The 19,438-nt window shown below is 48.5% G+C and overlaps 1 protein-coding gene across 4 annotated transcripts in view; it reads left to right on the forward strand.

Annotated features, from left to right (window-relative positions):
* The window catches only part of LOC142311971 (uncharacterized), a 240,593-nt gene that overhangs the window by 150,950 nt on the left and 70,205 nt on the right, over window positions 1-19,438 (forward strand). For 2 of the 4 annotated variants that reach the window (XM_075350834.1, XM_075350835.1), the window contains 8 exons: window positions 9,532-9,681; window positions 9,811-9,990; window positions 10,064-10,187; window positions 10,271-10,383; window positions 14,222-14,359; window positions 14,489-14,668; window positions 14,751-14,874; window positions 14,953-15,050. In XM_075350834.1, the coding sequence (XP_075206949.1) occupies window positions 9,604-9,681; window positions 9,811-9,990; window positions 10,064-10,187; window positions 10,271-10,383; window positions 14,222-14,359; window positions 14,489-14,668; window positions 14,751-14,874; window positions 14,953-15,050 (1,035 nt within the window). In that variant the 5' untranslated portion in view covers window positions 9,532-9,603. The remainder of the gene's footprint in view (window positions 1-9,531; window positions 9,682-9,810; window positions 9,991-10,063; window positions 10,188-10,270; window positions 10,384-14,221; window positions 14,360-14,488; window positions 14,669-14,750; window positions 14,875-14,952; window positions 15,051-19,438) is intronic. The other 2 variants (XM_075350836.1, XM_075350837.1) reach the window with 2 other exon arrangements.

A 19,438-nucleotide genomic window follows, 5' to 3' on the forward strand; every position in this document is an offset into this window, starting at 1 on the left:
GCCATTTGGGCTGTGCAATGCCCCTGGAACCTTCCAACGGCTCATGGAGTGTTGCCTGGGACATCTCAATTTCGAAACTGTCTTGCTGTATCTGGATGATGTGATCGTATACTCCCAGACGTATGAGGCCCACCTGGAGCACCTGGCTGAAGTGTTCGCGTCCCTTGCCAAATATGGGATGAAGCTGAAGCCCTCCAAGTGCCATCTACTGAAGCCTAGGGTACAGTACCTCGGATATGTGGTGAGCGCAGAAGGTGTCGCCCCAGATCCCGAGAAGATCACTGCTATCCAGGACTGGCCGAGACCGACCACGGTGAGAGAGGTGAGACAGTTTCTGGGCCTAGTGGGCTACTAATCGCCGCTTCATCAAGGAGTATACGAAGATGGCTGCACTTATGCAAGACGTCCTCGTGGGACAGACCAAGGGTGGCAGGGCCCCTGGGCCCCCGTTTGTGTGGGAGGAGAAGCATGACAAGTCCTTTCACCAACTGAAGACGGCCCTGACCGGGGAAGAAGTCCTGGCGTACCCAGACTACAGCCTCCCGTTCGTCCTCTACACCGATGCCAGCAATGTGGGCTTGGGGGTAGTCCTGTCCCAGGTCCAGGACGGGAAAGAAAAGCTGATCGTCTACGCCAGCAGAAGACTCCGGCCCATGGAAAGGAACCCTAAAAACTACAGCTCCTTCAAGCTTGAGTTCCTGGCCCTGGTGTGGGCAATCACCAAGAGGTTTCGACATTACCTCGCGGCAGCAAAGTTCACTGCCTATACGGACAACAATCCGTTGACCCATCTGGACACGGCCAAGCTGGGCGCCCTGGAGCAGCGGTGGGTGGCTAGGCTGTCTAACTATGACTTCACTATTAAGTACCGAGCCGGCCGCAAGAACACCAACGCGGACGCATTATCCCGGATGCCCCACCTGCCCGATGGGGGGCCGGAAGACGATGACCTCGAAGAAATCAAGTTGCCCGCGTTCCATCGGCCACCGGTCGAAAAACTATATGCCAAACAGCAACAGGCGAACCTGGACCCGCTACACAGCCAGGGATGGCAAGAAGCCCAAGACCAAGCGCCTGCCGTCCAGCTGGTCAAGACCATGATTGAGCAGGGCTCTTCCGGAATGGATCCTGCAGCTCCCTCTGAGGCTCAGCGGCTGTGGAAAGAACGAGCCCGGCTATACCTGCACGAAGGGAAGCTGTATCGAGGGCTGATCAACCCGAAGACTCACGAGAAGGTTCGTCAGCTGGTGGTCCCTCAAGCCAGCGTGCCCAAAGTCCTACGGGCATATCACGATGGTGCCGGGCATTTCGGCTGGAAAAAGCTAGAGATGTTGCTGAGAGAGCGGTTCTATTGGAGTGGGATGCGAGAATCTGTGGAGGCCTGGTGCCTAGAGTGCGGCCCCTGTGCGCTGAGAAGGAAGGATGAAGTCAGCCAAAGAGCCCCTCTACAGCCGATCGTCACCCATCAACCGCTGGAGTTGGTTGCCTTGGACCACGTCAAGCTCACAGCCAGCCGGAATGGATATACCTATGCCTTGACCATCGTGGACCACTACTCCAGATTCATGGTGGTTGTTCCCATCAAAGATTTGACCGGCCGTACCTCAGCTAGGGCATTCCAGGCCTACTTCTGTTTACTGCACGGATACCCGGAGAGGGTGCTTACGGACCAGGGTTCAGCCTTTGAAGCAGAGGTGTTTCAAGAGTTCTGCCAATTGTACGGTTGTAAGAAGATCAGGACCACGCCATACTATGCCCAGACTAATGGGATGTGTGAGAAGATGAACCACCTGGTCCTTGATCTCCTCAAGGTGATACCGTTGGAAGAGCGGAACCTGTGGCCAGAAAAGCTGCCTGACCTGGTAGACATGTACAATAACATCCCCTGTAGTTCTACCAAATGCACCCCGGCGTACCTGATGAGAGCCCGACCGGGCCGGCTGCCGGTGGATCTAGAAATGGATTTGGAGGCTCCAGGGGCCCTTCCTTCGACTGCCGGCTGGGAAACCCGGCGGCAAATCCAATACCGACAGGTCCAAGAGTATGTGGAGAAGAATCTCGGTCAGAGCCGAGAGAAACAAGCACAACGCTTCAACAAATGAGCGTCAGCCGTCCCCTTTGAGCCGGGGGATGTAGTGCTGAAGCGGAAGAGAAGGACCCATAAGCTGGATGACCAGTGGGAATGGACCCCGTATGTCATACAGCCCACTGATTGGGAGAATGAGAAGGCTTATCTGATCAGTCGCGACCAGGGGAGGACTGCCACTACAGTTTCCAGGAACCACCTGAAGAAATGCCCTCACCCCTTGAGAGTGACAAATGAGGTTCCAGTTCCTACGCCGAGCGGGGAAAAGGGGAAGGAGGTGATCCACACAGTGATGGGTGACTTTCCAGCAGACTGGCCTCTGCAAAACGGTGCAGTGATTGTTCCGGTGATAATGTTCCCACAACACGTGGAAGAAATGGAGACGGAAACGCCCGCCAGTGAGCCACTCGAACAAGCGCCCAGGGATGCACCTATACCCCCCCCCCCTTTGGTCTCCACTTGCTATATCTGACAGAAGGGAAGAGGAAACAGTCATCTCCTCTATCCCCTTGCCCGCTACTAGCGACCCTGTCCTCCGAAGGTCCACATGCCCTAACCTAGGTAGGCCCCCGCTTAGGTATAGGGAAACTACCCTCTAGGGGTGCAGTATGTTAACTCTGTAAATAGCTGAATGAATAAACACTAATCAATCTGAAGTCTCACCTGATCATCAACCAGTTGATTATCCCGGCCGTTGCCGGCAAGTTGTCCCCGGGGGGACTTTGTGTGTTTTACCGCCCACATGAGAAACTGCTCATGAACATGGCCGAGAACTAGCAGGCCACCCAAGAACTTGTGGGTTTGTAAATAGTTTGTGGGCCGTTTTCTGTTCCGTGCCGCCTCTGGAGAGGCAGATTGGAGGAGGGACCCGCAGGCTGGGGTCCGGCCACCACCAGGACCGGTGGCCATCCTCCGGGGGTCAGGGGTCCCCCTGGACGTGGGGTCCCCTGAAGTAACAGCCGGGTGCGAGACACTGTACCCGTTCCCGCTCAGGTAACCTGGACCAGGACTGGGGAAGAGGGGTGCTGCCCGTTTCTTAGGGGCAGCACCAAGGTTTAGGTTGCTTGGGTGGGGGAGCGGAAGACCATGAACCCGTCCGTTTTAATAAAAATGTTTACCGTTTGCAACGTTAAAGTGCCATGCCTCCCGAAAGGGAAGAACTGAAAAGAATGCTTATGTTGAATGTTTACATGTTAATTTATATTTTACAGAAAAATAAAACCGGTGATGGACGGGCAGCCCGCGGACGGTCTGCATTTCACCAAGGGGGAATGTGACGCCCTGGACTAGCCAGATAGTCACAGACATAACACCATAGACACACCCTCCCCTGGATAGTTACACCAGTCAACCAAAAACCCTTGTTGCCTCCCTCCAGGGTCTGATGTCCACACCAGGTGGGGCGGAGCCAGGCGGATGGCCCCACCCACCAAGGAGTTTACAGGTCTGGAGGCGGGAAAAGCAGCAGTTGAGTTCTGGAGGTGAAAGTGTGAGGAGTAGAAACTGCAAGTGTCTGGTTGGAGCCCAGGCACTGACAGCAAGGTCGGAAGACGGTGGTGGCCGTCTGCAGGAGTTAGCGGATCTCTGCGGAACCGTAGGACCGGGGTTGGGCGGTGGCCCACCGCTACCGAACCGGGGAGCGGAGTGAAGTTAAGCACACAGGCAGAGCCATCGGACCCCGACGAGGCTTGGAGCCGCCAACAATGGTCAAATCCGAAAGTGACCGGAACCCCAGGGGTTTCCTAACAACCAAGTCCCGCTAGAAGGCAACAGTCTACACCGTGAGGATATACAGCCACGGCCACAGGCTAGAGATCCAAGGGCCAGCGCCTGCGGGCAAAGGGGCTCCTGCGGTACCAATACGCCGGGGAGCGGACTGCCGTTGGGAAACCATCGGAGTCGACACATTCTACACAGGTGCAGGGAAAGACAGCCACCATCACCTGTCCGGGGAGAGCAAAGACACTGCAGCCGGCTACGGGACCCGTCCATCCGGCCGTTTGGTTCACCAGAGACTTTGTGACTTTCTGTCTGAGTGAGTACAACAGTGCCATCCGGCACCGCGCCGCGCTGCCCCTGCAACCCTGCACCCCAGCCATCCAGCCTCCCCGCATCATCATCGGGCCCCGGGAACACCGACCCCTACCCACGGAGGGGACAACGCTCTAGCTTCTCCCTACCATCGCTCCCGGGATCCCCGTCACCAGCAGCGGTGGTGCCGTCATCACCACGTCCTGTGGGTGGCGTCACGAACTATCTCCCCAAACAAATCATCCCTTTTCACTCACGTGTGAGGAGCGCTACTCGAGTCCCCAAGTCCGGCCTACCACTCGAGCCACCGAGCAGCAGCAGCAGAAGCCCCGGACCCGAGCGTGGCGAGTGCGTCCCTCCGCCCGCGACAGAATGACAAGGTACACGTGCTTATTTACAATGACAATCCAGCCATCTCAAGGAAATGAGGGATAGATAATGGCTGCCTGGACCAGTCGGCCAGAACCTTGAGATGCATTTGGATGCAATGGAGTTTGACGTGGGGTTATATTATGAGAAGGTGTGGAGGAACTATGTGAATTTAGTTCGGCTAGGGAGTGTGATAGGCCGCCCTAAAAAGATGCGTTTTTAGGGTGCGTGTGAAGCTAGGTAAGTTATGATTCGCCCTAGCTTCTTGGGGTGGAACGTTCCAGAGGATTGGTGCAGCTCGGAAGAAGTCTTGGACCCGGGAGTGGGAGATTCGAGTTAGTGTGGATGTTAGTCGAAAGTCATTTGCAGACTGTAGAGAACAGATAGGGTGATAGACAGAGATGAGGGTGGAGATGTAGGGGGGTGCCGCACAAAACAGAAATACTGGGTTTGGGTCCAAGATTTAAACCAGTACCCAAGACTTTAACTTCTACTCCATGTTTCCTGCTTTAATCCCGGTATCTACGCCCAGATCAGCTTTAACCTTTGTGGGTGAGAACACGCAATTTGAATTGGATCCTGTGTTATATGGGCAGCCAATGCAATGATTGGTACAGAGCAGAAGCATCCGAGTAGCGGTTAGCCAGATAGGTGACCCTGGCTCCACCACTAAGGATGGACTGTAGAGGAGAGAGTCTAGTTAAGGGGAGACCAATTAATAGAGAGTTACAGTAGTCAAGGTGGGAGTGGATCAGGGCCACGGTGAGGGTTTGTAATCAATACTTGAGTATGGAGTGATTTAGTGTCTTTTTCAGGAATATCATTTTTGATGTTATATTTTCCTGAAAAACATTTACATTTCGCTCCTAGAATTTTCTTCACAAGTATCACAAACAACTTAATCAGTACTGCAATTACCAATATTACAAACGCTCCTTGGATCACATATCCATCCTCCCACACCTTTGAACAAGTTAAACGGATTTAACCATGAGAGCCATGAAGGGAAAGGCAGATCATCCAATGCTTTTTTATATTCCCGTTTTAGTCTTTCTGCTTGGGCTATATCATGTGTAACCTGCTTGAGTCCTGCAGGGTTAATGAAGTGAGGCAGTGAGATAGTCTAGCACCATTGATGAGTGCTGATTGGTTATAACAATCAGCTGTTTTGTATATGTTGTTTCTACATTTAATGCGTCAAATAAGAGATCAGTCACATTATCAAAAATATGTCCCTACTCTTGAATCATTTGGGCATTTCTCATTGTTCCAAACATTACTCCCAGTAGCCTGTCTCCAACCATCCTCTGCTACCTGAGGGAATAGAAACCCCCATCTCCAACAAGATCCATATATACCAGTATGGGGCCTAGGGTGGGGGCCAATATACTTTATACTAGCATGATGTTTCAGAAATTGCGCTGATGTCAAGTAGACATATGGGAAATCGTTTTTTGTTTTTTTTTTTAAATTTTGTAAAACATCTCTGGTTTGGGCCATAAAGATTAAAAGTTTAAAAATTGCAATTTTTTTTCCATATGTCCACTATTTTTCCAAATAAATGCACAATATATCGTCCTAAATTTACCACTAACAGGAAGTACAATATGTCATGAAAAAACTGTTTCAGAATCACAGGGATCCATTAAGTTATAATATCATAAAGTGACACTGGTCAGAATTGCAAAAATTGGCCTGAGCAAGAAGGTAAAAACAGGTTCGGGGGTGAAGGGGTTAAGCATTGTTGTTTTTTCCTTTTTATTTTCTTTTTGTAACTCACTATTCAGGATAAATATTGTGATAGTTTTAAAGTACGGGTAGTTGTGGATGCAATTGTAACAAGTGTGTTTTTATTTTTATGTTTTTATTTTTTTGCCTAAAATAATCTTAGGTAAAATTTGCTTGTATTGTGAAGTCTGTGTTTTTATCTTATATGCTTACACACAAAACTTTTTATCTTGTTCTCTACAATATTTAATAGAGCAATCATACAATATATCAGCCTCACTTTGTAATGATGCAGAGTTGTGTATGATCCCTCCTTTTAATGGTAATGTAATCCCCGTAGGACTATGGGTAAATATGCATATACCACTGGTCTAAAATATGTTGCAATAATGCTGGAGTTCCTCTTCAGTTTCGGTAATTATTGCTCTAATGTAATTAACAAAGACAATTAGTGGCTAACGAGAAGAGAGAATGATTCTTCATCAAAAAAAGAGAGGAAAACTTCAGCTCTCCCCTCTTCACTCCCAAACCTTACCTCTGGTGCACGGAAACACCCTGACCTGGGTGGAAACACATGAAGAAAAGGAGAAAATTCCAGCAACTCCAGGAGAGAGTAGATTTTCTTTAAAAGCAGATTATTTATTGATAATAAAAATATTCCATCAAGGCAAGACAAAAATGGATAGGCAAGATAGAGGAGCTGTTTCCTACGCGTTTCAACCTAAATAGGTCTTAATCATGGCATTCCATGATTAAGACCTATTTAGGTTGAAACGCGTAGGAAACAGCTCCTCTATCTTGCCTTTCCATTTTTGTCTTGCCTTGATGGAATATTTTTATTATCAATAAAGAATCTGCTTTTAAAGAAAATCTACTCTCTCCTGGAGTTGCTGGAATTTTCTCCTTTTCTTCAAATGATTCTTCATGGTTCGTGTTGTGGCCATTAGCCAAGAACCACGTGCCAGTGACTTTTGTCGATGGATGGAAGAAAGGAGGCTGCTCTGATTCCCCAATAGTTAAATGCCTGCTGGTCATATATATTGAAAAGCTTTAACATGCAAGTCAATACACTCCAACATTATTGGTTACACCCTTGTTTGTGCGTTATACTGATTGGTTCTTTGGAGTATGACTTAAATCTTAAGCCATATGACGTAAATGGTTGCTAAGGTGATGTAATTGGCATGATGTATGTCCCTTACAGTCTTTATTGTTATGGCTGTCCGCCAGAGGCGTCCTCCTTCTCAGATCAGGGTCAGGGTGCCCCCTGTCTCTTCACTTCCCGAGACACATTCTGTAGGTGCAGCTCCTCCTTGGCGCTGTTCACAGCTTTTGGCCGAATCCACCTCTGTGTTGTTGGTGGCTGTTCAGCCGCCGGAGCCTTAAGGTACCGTCACACTAAACAACTTACCAGCGATCCCAACAACGATACAACCTGATAGGGATCGCTGGTAAGTTGCTAGGAGGTTGCTGGTGAGAGGTCACACAGTCAGACGCTTCAGCGATCCCACCAGCAACCTGACCTGGCAGGGATCGCTGGAGCATCGCTACACGGGTTGCTGGTGAGCTGTCACCAGCAACCAGTGACCAGCCCCCAGCCAGCAGCGACGCACTGAAGCGATGCTGCGCTTGGTAACTAAGGTAAATATCGGGTAACCAACCCGATATTTACCTTGGTTACCAGCGCACGCAGCTACACGTGCAGAGAGCAGGGAGCAGCGCACACCGCTTAGCGCTGGCTCCCTGCTCTCCTAGCTACAGTACATATCGGGTTAATTACCCGAAGTGTACTCTGCTACACGTGCAAGGAGCAGGAGCCGGCACTGACAGTGAGAGCGGCGGAGGCTGGTAACGAAGGTAAATATCGGGTAACCAAGGACAGGGCTTCTTGGTTACCCGATGTTTACCGTGGTTACCAGTGTCCGCAGAAGCCGGCTCCTGCTGCCTGCACATTTAGTTGTTGCTGTCTCGCTGTCACACACAGCGATCTGTGCTTCACAGCGGGACAGCAACAACTAAAAAATGGCCCAGGCCATTCAGCAACAACCAACGACCTCACAGCGGGGGCCAGGTTGTTGCTGGATGTCACACACAGCAACATCACTAGCAACATCGCTGTTTTGTGAACAACGTCACAAAAGTTGTTCGTTAGCAGCGATGTTGCTAGTGATGTTGCTTAGTGTGACGGGGCCTTTAGTGTGGAAAACGGCCACTGCGCATGCGCAAGCTGAATCTTCTCTGCCAGAGTCTAAGTTTGGAAATCGGGTAACTGCGCATGCGTGTGACGTGGCATCCTCTCATTGGCTGTTGGATGTCAGCTGCTCTGGTGACTCGGCATCCCTGGATTGGCCGCTGGACGACTCCTACGCTGATTGGGGGTGAGCTGTGCCTGGGTGGTGCTTAGGTTATATTAAGATGCTGGATGGCGCTCAGTCTTTAATTGCCTTTGTGGGGAGTGGGTGTTCGGCAGGTCGCTTGAATCTTGCGTTTAATAGGCTTGCGGCGCTAGAGTTGGTTAGACAGGTCTCACCACCTTCTATTTACCGCTACTTAGTAGTATTAAGCAGGCAACCACTCTGGTTAAGCGTCGTTAAGCTTCCGCTGTTCCTCACATATATACCGGCTGCGATAGCGTTGGGATTACCATGGCAATTTATTAGGCTGCTTCCCCTCTACTGTGTAGCAGGGCTGGTTAAGCGTATTGCTGCACTGCACGTTATTATTTGTGGCAGGTGCCACTGTGCAGATTCATCTAAGTGGCTCTGCTGTATTTGTTTTTCTGTTAGCTGATGTTACTGTTAAAATAACAAAGACCATTTGCGCCTTATTATTTCGAACCAAAATATACTGAAGTCTGTAGTTGTTCATTCAGCTCCCTGGGCTCTTAGCAGCTATATTCCATCTATAGTACGGTGGACCCTGGGTTGCACTTGGGATTGTATGAATTATCCTCCTCCTAAGCTGCCAACCCCGTAACACTTATCTTATTCTAGTATACGTTTTAGGGGCTTTTTAATATTATTTTATGTAAGTGTAGAAGATGCAAAGTCATGTTTTTCTATGTGTATCAAACGCTATTTGTAGATGTGTTATGTACGATGTAATGTCTTCATACATATGGTAATCTGCCAATATCATAAGGGGGTGTATTCATATAATCAGAATGTCAAGTGTATTATTATACCATAACAAATTCAAACAAAAACAATAATAATCTGATGATTTCCTTAACAGTTCACTTCATTATCTTTAGTAATTGTATCCTTACGTACATGAAATTCTTTTTGATAATACATTGCCATCTTCTCCCCAATCAGGTCCCTACAATATCGGATCCTCTCAGTGGAGATTTTCTATATAAGAGAAGTTTCCTTATTGACCCACGAAGGATGGAAAAGGACAAGGACAAGATGGCGGAGAGGATATTACACCTCACCCTAGAGATCCTCTTCCGGCTTACTGGAGAGGTGAGAGACTCTGATGATGTCACATTACATCATTCTTATCTATGGGAATAACAGATGGACAGAACTGGAGAGGTGAGGACTCTGGAAATGTCTGTAGTGAGATTTATTAATGTGTCTCTCCATAACCAGGATTACACAGTAGTGAAGAAGACCACTAGTGAGCGCTGTCAAGCCCCTCTGTCTGAGGGATGGGGAAGGCCCCAGAGCCTAATCACAGGGCCTCCACCTCACACCCCGATACATGAGGACATCAATGACCAGAAGATCCTAGAACTCACCTACAAGATGATTGAGCTGCTGACTGGAGAGGTGACACTGCTAGGACATTATATAGTAACGCTATGAAGGGATCGGGGGATGACGGTATCATTGTATGTGTCAGGCTCCTATAAGGTGTCAGGATGTCACCATCTATTTCTCCATGGAGGAGTGGGAGTATTTAGAAAGACACAAAGATCTGTACAAGGACGTCATGATGGAGCTTCCCCAGCCCCTCACATCACCAGGTAATAGACAGGACTAAATACACACGGCCTATAATTATCTGTATGTAAAGAATGAATTCAGTCCCTGTATGTGTTTCCTCCAGTTCTATCCAGGGAGAGGACAACACCAGAGAGATGTCCCCGTCCTCTTCTTCCAAATAACTGTTCAGGAGAAAATTCCAATGTTCGTCAGGATCATCAGGTAGATGAAGAGAAGGTACAGTTGTGCTCAAAAGTTTACATACCCCATTAGATTTTTTGCTTTCTTGGCCTTTTTACCTAGAATATGCATGATAACAGAAAATCTTTTTTTCCACTCATGGTTAGTGGTTAAGTGAAGCAATTTATTGTCAAATTACTGTGTTTTCTCTTTTTAAATCATAATGACAAAAAAAAAAATCCAAATTACCCTGATAAAAAGTTCACATACCCCACTTATTAATACCGTGTATTGCCCCCTCTAACATCAATGACAGCTTGAAGTCTTTTTTGGTAGTTGTTGATGATGCTCGTCTTTATTTTCTCAGATGGTAAAGCTGTCCATTTTACTTGTCAAAAATCCTCCAGTTCCTGTAAATTCCTGGGCTTTCTTGCACGAACTGCGCTCTTGAAGTCTCCCCAGAGTGGCTCAATGAAGTTGAGGTCAGGAGACTAAGATGGCCACTCCAGAACCTTCAATTTGTTCTGCTGTAGCCAGTGACAGATCGACTTGGCCTTGTGTTTTGGATCGTTGTCATGTTGAAATGTCCAAGTACGTCCCATGTGCAGCCTCCGGGCTGATGAGTGCAAATTTCCCTTCAGTATTTGGTGATAATGTGCCATATTCATCTTTCTTTCAACTTTGACCAAGTTTCGTTTGTAGCTCACACAGCCCCACATCATCAGCAATCCAATTTACAGTAGAAATGGTGTTCGTTTGATCAGAGGGCTTGTTGACACCTCTCCAAATGTAACGTTTATGGATTTGGCCAAATAGTTCGATTTTGGTCTCATCACTCCAAATTACCTTGTTCCAGCAGTTTGGAGGCTTGTCTCTGTGCATTTGGCATATTGTAGGCAAGATACTTTTTGGCATTTGCGCAGTAATGGCTTTCTTCTGCCGACTCGACCATGCAGCCCATTTTTCTTCAAGTGTCTCCTTATTGTGCATCTTGAAACAGTCACACCGCTAGTTTTCAGTGAGTCCTGTATTTCAGCTGATGTTATTTGTGTATTTTTCTTTGGATCACAAACAATTTTCCTGGCAGTTGTGGCTGAAATATTTGTTGGTCTACCTGATCGTGGTTTGGTTTTCACAGTGACTCTGATTTTCCTTTTGTTAATCACAGTTTGAACACTGCTGACTGGCATTATCAATTCCTTGGATATCTTTTTGTATCCCTTTTCTGTTTTATACAGTTCAACTATCTTTTCTTGTAGATCCGTTAACAATTATTTTTCTTTCCGCATGACTCACAATCCAGACACACACACTGATTATAAGCAAACAGGTCACAGGTGAGGATGTTACTGTTATTAACCATTCAAACCCATATGTGTCAACTTTTGTTCATGTTATCAGGCCAAAATCAACAGGGTATGTAAACTTTTGATCACGGTCATTTTGGATGTTTTTGGTTGTCGTCATGATTTAAAAAGAGAAAACACATTAACACCAAAAATATGTCGCTATAAGAGATATATAGAAATGATACCCAATGATGACAATGCACCATCAATATCTCAAAACATATATAAATGGGAAAAAGGCTATTGAAAAATCAACTACAACCCAATAAAGAAAATAGCCAAACTATAAATTATATTAGTACAAAAATATAAAATAGCAAGGTAGAGGGTAATGAATAAAGTGCTATATTCACTTTATTCATTACCCTTGTTAAAGCCGGGCTCTTGTTTCCTCTCAGGTAGTTCGGACGGAACGGCCAGTTGTGAGAGTAAGCTTAACACACCAAGACAGACACGTCTATAGTATATCAAATAAAACTCTGATCTTTAATGGAATCGGGAGGTTTCTTATACCTTCCAAGCTGATTACGCAATATGAGACATGTGGTATGATTACACAACTTTAGATATATACCAAATATAGTCATTTCCAGGCTTCAAAGGATATATTACCACATAAGGAAAGGATAAATGTTTCAAGGCCAAAAGAGATATAACAAAAAGCGTTCAAAGGATGTAATCAATCAAACCTTGTCATACAAACGTCATATGTCAAGAGGAGCATATAAACAAAAGAATAACAATTCCAGAGTCTTAATGATAATCATAGCAAATAGCAGATGTGGAATAGAACATCATAGCAGATACCAGATGTGGAATAGAACATCAATTACTCATTCCAAGATTGCATAACCGGTTCAAAAACCCATATGTGGAATATAACGAATTTATGAACTAACTGAGGACCAAGACAAAAATGGCTTCTCTAACACCCTCTACCTTGCTATTTTATATTTTTGTACTAATTCATTTGAATCAGCACATGTCTCCCTCTATGCCTCCACTGGCATATTGATGTTAAATGCAGATGCATCAATGTTTTCACTCTGTGCAGCCACTGTGGCAACTGAAGCTTCACAGGAGCCACGCTAAGCAGTACAGACAGAGTATTGCACCCAACATTGGGTGTAATGCTAAACCCGGTTCCTGAGGAGGTAAGTCCCGGTTTCACTATATTACACACTCAATACACACCAGGTTGCCCTGTTCCCACTGGGCTAGGCTAGGGTAATAAACGAGTCGCTGACAGAGAGGCATTTACAGGATGCCCTTAACAGGGGCCCCAGTCCCACTAGCTTAGAACCTGGGAGGCATCCAGCAGGGGGAGTCAGGAGCCAACACAACAGTCTAGAGGAGTTCTCCAGCAGGAGAGCAGTGGAGTAGACGTGCCTCACAGGTGCTACGATGGGAACGAGGAGAAAGTTCACATGGTTGCCGTGGGGACAGTGAACCTGCTCCCCTTGGAACCGATGCACCACAGGGTGGCAGGACCCTAGGGAAGATTATGCTTCACGTTGGTTTTCCAGAATCTGTCTGGATGGGGAAAGTTTCAAGCTTCCCTGACCACACAGCGCTCGACAGCACAGTGCCATATAGAATCCGGGGCCTCGCTTCAAGCCGGACCCCACACCAGAATCGCGGCACCTGCAAATAGTGACAAGAGTACATCTTGTGAAACCCGGGGTCCCCTCGTAGCTTCAAGCTAGGGAATCCACAGAGAGGAGTTACAAGGAGAAACCTACCGAACACCAAACCGGACTGATCTCTAAAAGGATTCCGGTTCGACAGAGTCCATCATAGCAAGTGAGCGGTATTACCTGGGTGAGCAGCATCGTACAAAAGTCAGTAAACATCCTGGAACCGCAGCCACAGACTCTGACTCTCTATTACCCGTACTGCCGCTCACCGCCGCCATTATTACTCCCCTCATCATCCTCCCCGGGGCCCACTCTAACTGTGGAGAGCGATACCATCCCTGGCTGCTACTACAATCACCCCCGGAGAACAGCAACAGCAGCGGCGGCCCATTCCCTGGCTGCGTACCACAGGTGGCGTCACGACAAACACCTCACCACTACCCCCAACATCCTTCCCCTGCCATCTTCTGTACACCTCGGGGAAATGGAGCCGGGCTAGGCTGCCCGTGACCGCGACAGTTGATGGCCCGGCAACGAATAGGTTAAATGCACCTGACCCATAGGGCAATACACGTAGCTTGGACAAAGTAAAAAAATATTTTTTCTATTATAATTCTAGTTTTTCAGAACCCATGGATATATCCATAATTGGGAGCATATTCACATCTGTGGGTAAAATTGCACACATTCATGAAACCTCTCATCTTCCATTTCTATGCTACTTGTCCTTTGTCAGTCTCTGTAAACCCTGATCTAATATATATTCAATACAGCTCATTAATGGCCAAGACAGTGCCAGACCATACGACAAGAGAGAATACTCCTTCATATTTCTCCTTATTATCTTTAGTAATTGTAATGTTTAAATGGACGTCTATGATGTTACATTGTCATCTTCGCCTCATTCAGGTCCCTACAATATCAGATCCTCTCAGTGGAGATCTTCTTTCTAAGGGAATTCTCCTGATTGACTCGTCAAGAATGAATAGAGACACGGAGAGGATATTACACCTCACCCTAGAGATCCTCTTCCGGATTACTGGAGAGGTGAGAGATCCTGATGACGTCACATTACATCATTCTTATCTATGGGAATAACAGATGGACAGAACTGGAGAGGTGAGGACTCTGGAAATGTCTGTAGTGAGGTTTATTAATGTGTCTCTCCATAACCAGGATTACACAGTAGTGAAGAAGACCTCTAGTGAGCGCTGTCAGGACCCTGTGTCTGAGGGATGGGGAAGACCCCTGAACTCAATCACGAGACCTCCACCTCACCCCCTGATACATGAGGACATCAATGACCAGAAGATCCTAGAACTCACCTACAAGATGATTGAGCTGCTGACTGGAGAGGTGACACTGCTGGGAATGCTGGGACATTATACAGTAACGCTATGAAGGGATCGGGGGATGACGGTATCATTGTATGTGTCAGGTTCCTATAAGGTGTCAGGATATCACCGTCTATTTCTCCATGGAGGAGTGGGAGTATTTAGAAGGACACAAAGATCTGTACAAAAACATCATGATGGAGGGTCCCCAGCCCCTCACATCACTAGGTAATAGACAGGGCTAAATACACACGGCCTAAAATTATCTGTATGTAAAGATTGAATTCCTGTATGTGTTTCCTCCAGTTCTATCCAGTGAGAGGACAGCACCAGAGAGATGTCCCCGTCCTCTTCTTCCACAGGACTGTAACCAAGAAAATCCCGATGTTTCTCAGAATCATCAGGTAAATGGGGAGAAGGTGCCATTAAATCTCCTCTATGATGTGTAGACGGCTGTGAAGGTCTTGTGTTCAGTCTTTTTTTATCTACCAGTATTATACACTGAATGGCCAATTTATTTGAGACACTGGCCATTTTATGATTGGAGCTTCTCTGTATGTAAAGGAGACCCATAACTATAGAGTGTAACATAAAATAATGTTAGTAGTTTCAGTATGACTTTACATTGGAATTGAAAAATTGAGTCATCTGAATGACTTTTTTAAAAGTTGAGTTTTTAAATGCTAAAGGGTCAATATATATGCTGAGAATGTCATGATTGAAGAAAACATCCAATGACAGTGGATCCTATGAATGTAAATAACCTGTGGCGAACATATCAAGAATTGTTCTGAAAACAGGTGGTGCACAGTCATGTAACTTGTAGCTGAATACAGCACTGGTGTGCAAATAATTTGTACAAATGAATTTGTCAATCATTAGCACAGATGGCCATAACATCAGACCACGAGTCTAAATGCCACTGCTATCTAGGAAAACCAGAAAGGAAAAAAAAAATAGGCAAAGAGAACAAAACATACAAAACATATCACTGAGCTGTGGAAAAACATTGCCTGGTCTGATAAATCCAAATTTTTGTTGTATTCATGCTGCTTGCTCAAAAATCTGACCTTCCAATCAATATAATGCATACACCCTATCAGTCATCTGTCGCGGGCGGAGAGGGCGCTGCTGGCTCAGTACCGGTGGGCCACCGCCCAACCCTGGCTACTTACGGTTCCACCAAGACTTTCTTCCCGGCTCCCGCAGACGGCCACTACCGTCTGCCTCACTGGCTACACGAGGGACCTAGGCTCCAACCTAGGCCCCAGTCTGCGTCTGCCTCTCTGCAGACCTCCTCTCTCTTCCTCTGCCTGGACTTGTCTGAGCTGGTTTTTGCCTCAGGCCAGCTAGACTCCTCGGTGGGCGTGCCTATCTCCTTAACTCCGCCCACCTGGTGTGTCTGTCTGAACCCGAGGGAGGAAATCAGGTCTCACTGGAGATGACTGCTGTGACCTGCTGGGGGTGTGTGTGTGTGTGTGTTGTTACCTGTGGCCCCTGGCTTGTCCAGGGCGCCACATTCCCCCTTAGTAAAATGCAGACCATCCGCGGGCTGCCCGTCCATCACCGGTTTTATTTTTCACGAACTGAAAAAGAATAAAACATTTTAAAACATTTTCACGCATGCATTTTTTTCATAAAACTTCCCTTACGGGAGGCATATCACTTCAACCGTTGCAACAACAATACACTTTTAATAATAACAATGGAACGGGTCCTTCAGTCACCCACCCAAGCAACCTGGCCCTGATGCTGCCCCTAAGCAAATGGGCAGCACCCCTTGCCCCAGTCCATCACCAGGCTGCCCGAGCGGGTATTTCGCTGCCGTTGCGGCCAGGCGGACTGCCGGAGCCGTCGTCATCTCCGTTGCGGCCGGGCGGACTGCCAGGGCCATCATCATCAGCGGTACGGGACGGACGGGACATCTCGTGCAGTGGTGCTCCAGGAACCAAATACTTGCAGAGTCCTGGCGTCCCTGCTTCCACTGCCGCGGCTCACATGCGGCCAGACGCCATCCGTCCCCCTTAGTCTTTTTCCGGCTCCTCCTCTACAGGGGCGGGGTTCCGGCCTTCGCGCCTCCACTGCTCGGGAAGATGCTCGAGCGGGGACTTTTCGCTCCCAAAATGGTGGCTTCTCAAAATTTTCGGCCGGACACCTCCGGCGGTCACAAGGCGCACCTCTACCAGACGGCAGAGCGGTAAGATCCTGTTCGTGACGCCAAGTTGTCGCGGGCGGGGAGGGTGCTGTGCTCACCCACTGCTCGGGTCCGGCGCTGCTGCAGCTTGCTTGCTCGCTGCTCGATGACTCGAGCGGCGGGCCGGATCCGGGGCCTCGAGCGGCGCTCCTCGCCCGTGAGTGAAAAGGGGATTGGTTTTGGGGATTTGATTGTCCGTGACGCCACCCACGGTTGTGGTGAGGTTGTGACACCACCGCTGCTCTGGACGGGGATCCCGGGAGCGAAGACAGGGAGCAGCGCAATTGTTGTTTTTACCCTCCGTGGGTAGGGGGTTGGTAGTCCTGGGGCCCGGTGAGGGTTAGGGATGGCAGGCGGGTTACGGGGCCTGGTGAGGTGCAGGGTCGCGGGGGCAGCGCTGTGCCGCATGGCACGGTGGTACTCACTCAGCCAATGATGAATGCAAAGTCCTTGGTAAAACACACGGCTGGATACACGGGGCCCACAGGCGGCTGCGGTGTTTTTCCCCTGACCCAGTTTGGTAGTGTAAGTCCTTTCCTGCACCTTCGTGTACGCTCCTCCTGCGCTCCGGTTTCCAGCTGGCTCCCCGGTTCAGTACCGGTGGGCCACCGCCCAACCCCGGCTACCTACGGTTCCACCAAGACTGTCTTCCCGGCTCCCTCAGACGGCCACTACCGTCTGCCTCACTGGCTATACGAGGAACCTAGGCTCCAACCTAGGCCCCAGTCTGTGTCCGCCTCTCTGCAGACCTCCTCTCTCTTCCTCTGCCTGGACTTGTCTGAGCTGGTTTTTGCCTCAGGCCAGCTAGACTCCTCGGTGGGCGTGCCTATCTCCTTAACTCTGCCCACCTGGTGTGTCTGTCTGAACCCGAGGGAGGAAATCAGGTCTCACTGGAGATGACTGCTGTGACCTGCTGGGGGTGGGGGTGTGTGTGTGTTGTTACCTGTGGCCCCTGGCTTGTCCAGGGCGCCACACATCTACTTTTCAGTCTGGTGTAGATGGATAGTGTGAGGAATACTTTCATGACTTATCCTGGGTCCTTTGATATCTGTGAATGGATGTTTGGACACTGGAGTCGGACCTTACTTACGCATTGTGCTCAGCTAAGGTCACACTTAGAATCATAGAATGGTAGAGTTGTAAGGGACCTCAAGGGCCATCGGGTCCAACCCCCTGCAAGTGCAGGTGTAGTACCCAGTGAATAGGGTACTCGGTCCCAGGCAATGTCTGTATATGGGAATGTTACTTCTGTTGGCTGTTGCCCGTTTCCGTGCCCTGGGCCCCTTTTGTTAATGGGGGTTATTTACAGGGGATGAAAGTTTTTGTCATGTGACGCCACCTGCGGGTTGCGGTTAAGGATGGAAACCGCTGCTGCTAGACGTGGGTACTCCCAGAGCTGATGGTAAACGGCAGCTTTGGTGTTGGGCCCACCGCAGTGTCTGGGAGATGTGAAAGTGCAGAATGACGGAAACCACACCAGGTTGACTTTAACAGTCTCTACTCACATGGACCCTCGGTATGCTGGTTCCGGTCCCAGGAGTATCAGTGCCAATGTAGTGACCCAGGTTGCTTTGCCCCCGGAACTCTCTTGTTAGTTGAGTCACTGTAGCTTGAAGCGTTTGGGAGCCTTGACTGTCCCGTTTGGGGTACAGTCTCCTTCTCCATACGGTGGGCAGTGCGGACCCTGCGGGGAGGTAAGTGTCCGAACCCCGATCCTAGTTTACTGCTGATGCTGCCGGATTATTTGGTTCGGGGAAGTCCGTAAAGGGTTCCACACCGTGCAGGTATTAATCAAACCGTTTGAAACTTGACATTTGATCTAGGGCCCTGTTCGTGCTCCGGTCCCAGCAGTATCTTTGGTACCCGTCCTGGCGACCTCTCTTCTGTGCCCCCGAGGTCACCGTTACACGGACCCAGTGCAGGCATGTCCGCGCACTTCACCGTGCACTTACAGACTCTGGCTACAGACCGACTAACTCCTCCCACCAAGCCGGCTAAAGTCTACTGTTAACCCTTCTATGCCCAGTGTGGAGAGTTCACTAGGATTTGATTCGTGTTTTGGTGGTCTATGGCACTGTTACTCCAGGTCCCAGGGATTAGGTCCTGCATCCCCAAGAGTATGCAGTTCCTTGTAGTGCCCTGGTATTCTCAGGGGCGCTACACAGGCTTTCTTAAATCATCCCAGCTATATGTTTATCCAGTTTCCGCTTGAAGATTTCCATTGATGGAGACTTCATCACCACCTCCCATGGTAGTCTGTTCCACTCCCTGACTCCCCTCACTGTCAGAAAGTTTTTTCTCCTTCATTTATGTAGCACCCCAGGGTTCATATGCCCCAGAAACAACACAAAGGGTTAAACTTCCTACAAAACACTAGCACATCCAGGCCAGAAGGGGGGGACCAAGCTGCTTCCCTATATATTCTGGTGTGGAGAGGAAGTGGAGAGTTCAGTTAGAGCAGTTCAGTTCCTGAGAGGATTGAGGAAGAGGGATCTGTAGGTTGGAGCTGGCTCAAGCTCACCACAGGGTCCGCTGATCAATTCCAGGCCTAAGCCGAGGGTCTGAGGAAAGGAGACAGATAAAACAGAGGAACATACC

The sequence above is a fragment of the Anomaloglossus baeobatrachus genome, chromosome 5 (genome assembly GCF_048569485.1).
Source record: "Anomaloglossus baeobatrachus isolate aAnoBae1 chromosome 5, aAnoBae1.hap1, whole genome shotgun sequence".
Classification (NCBI taxonomy): domain Eukaryota; kingdom Metazoa; phylum Chordata; class Amphibia; order Anura; family Aromobatidae; genus Anomaloglossus; species Anomaloglossus baeobatrachus.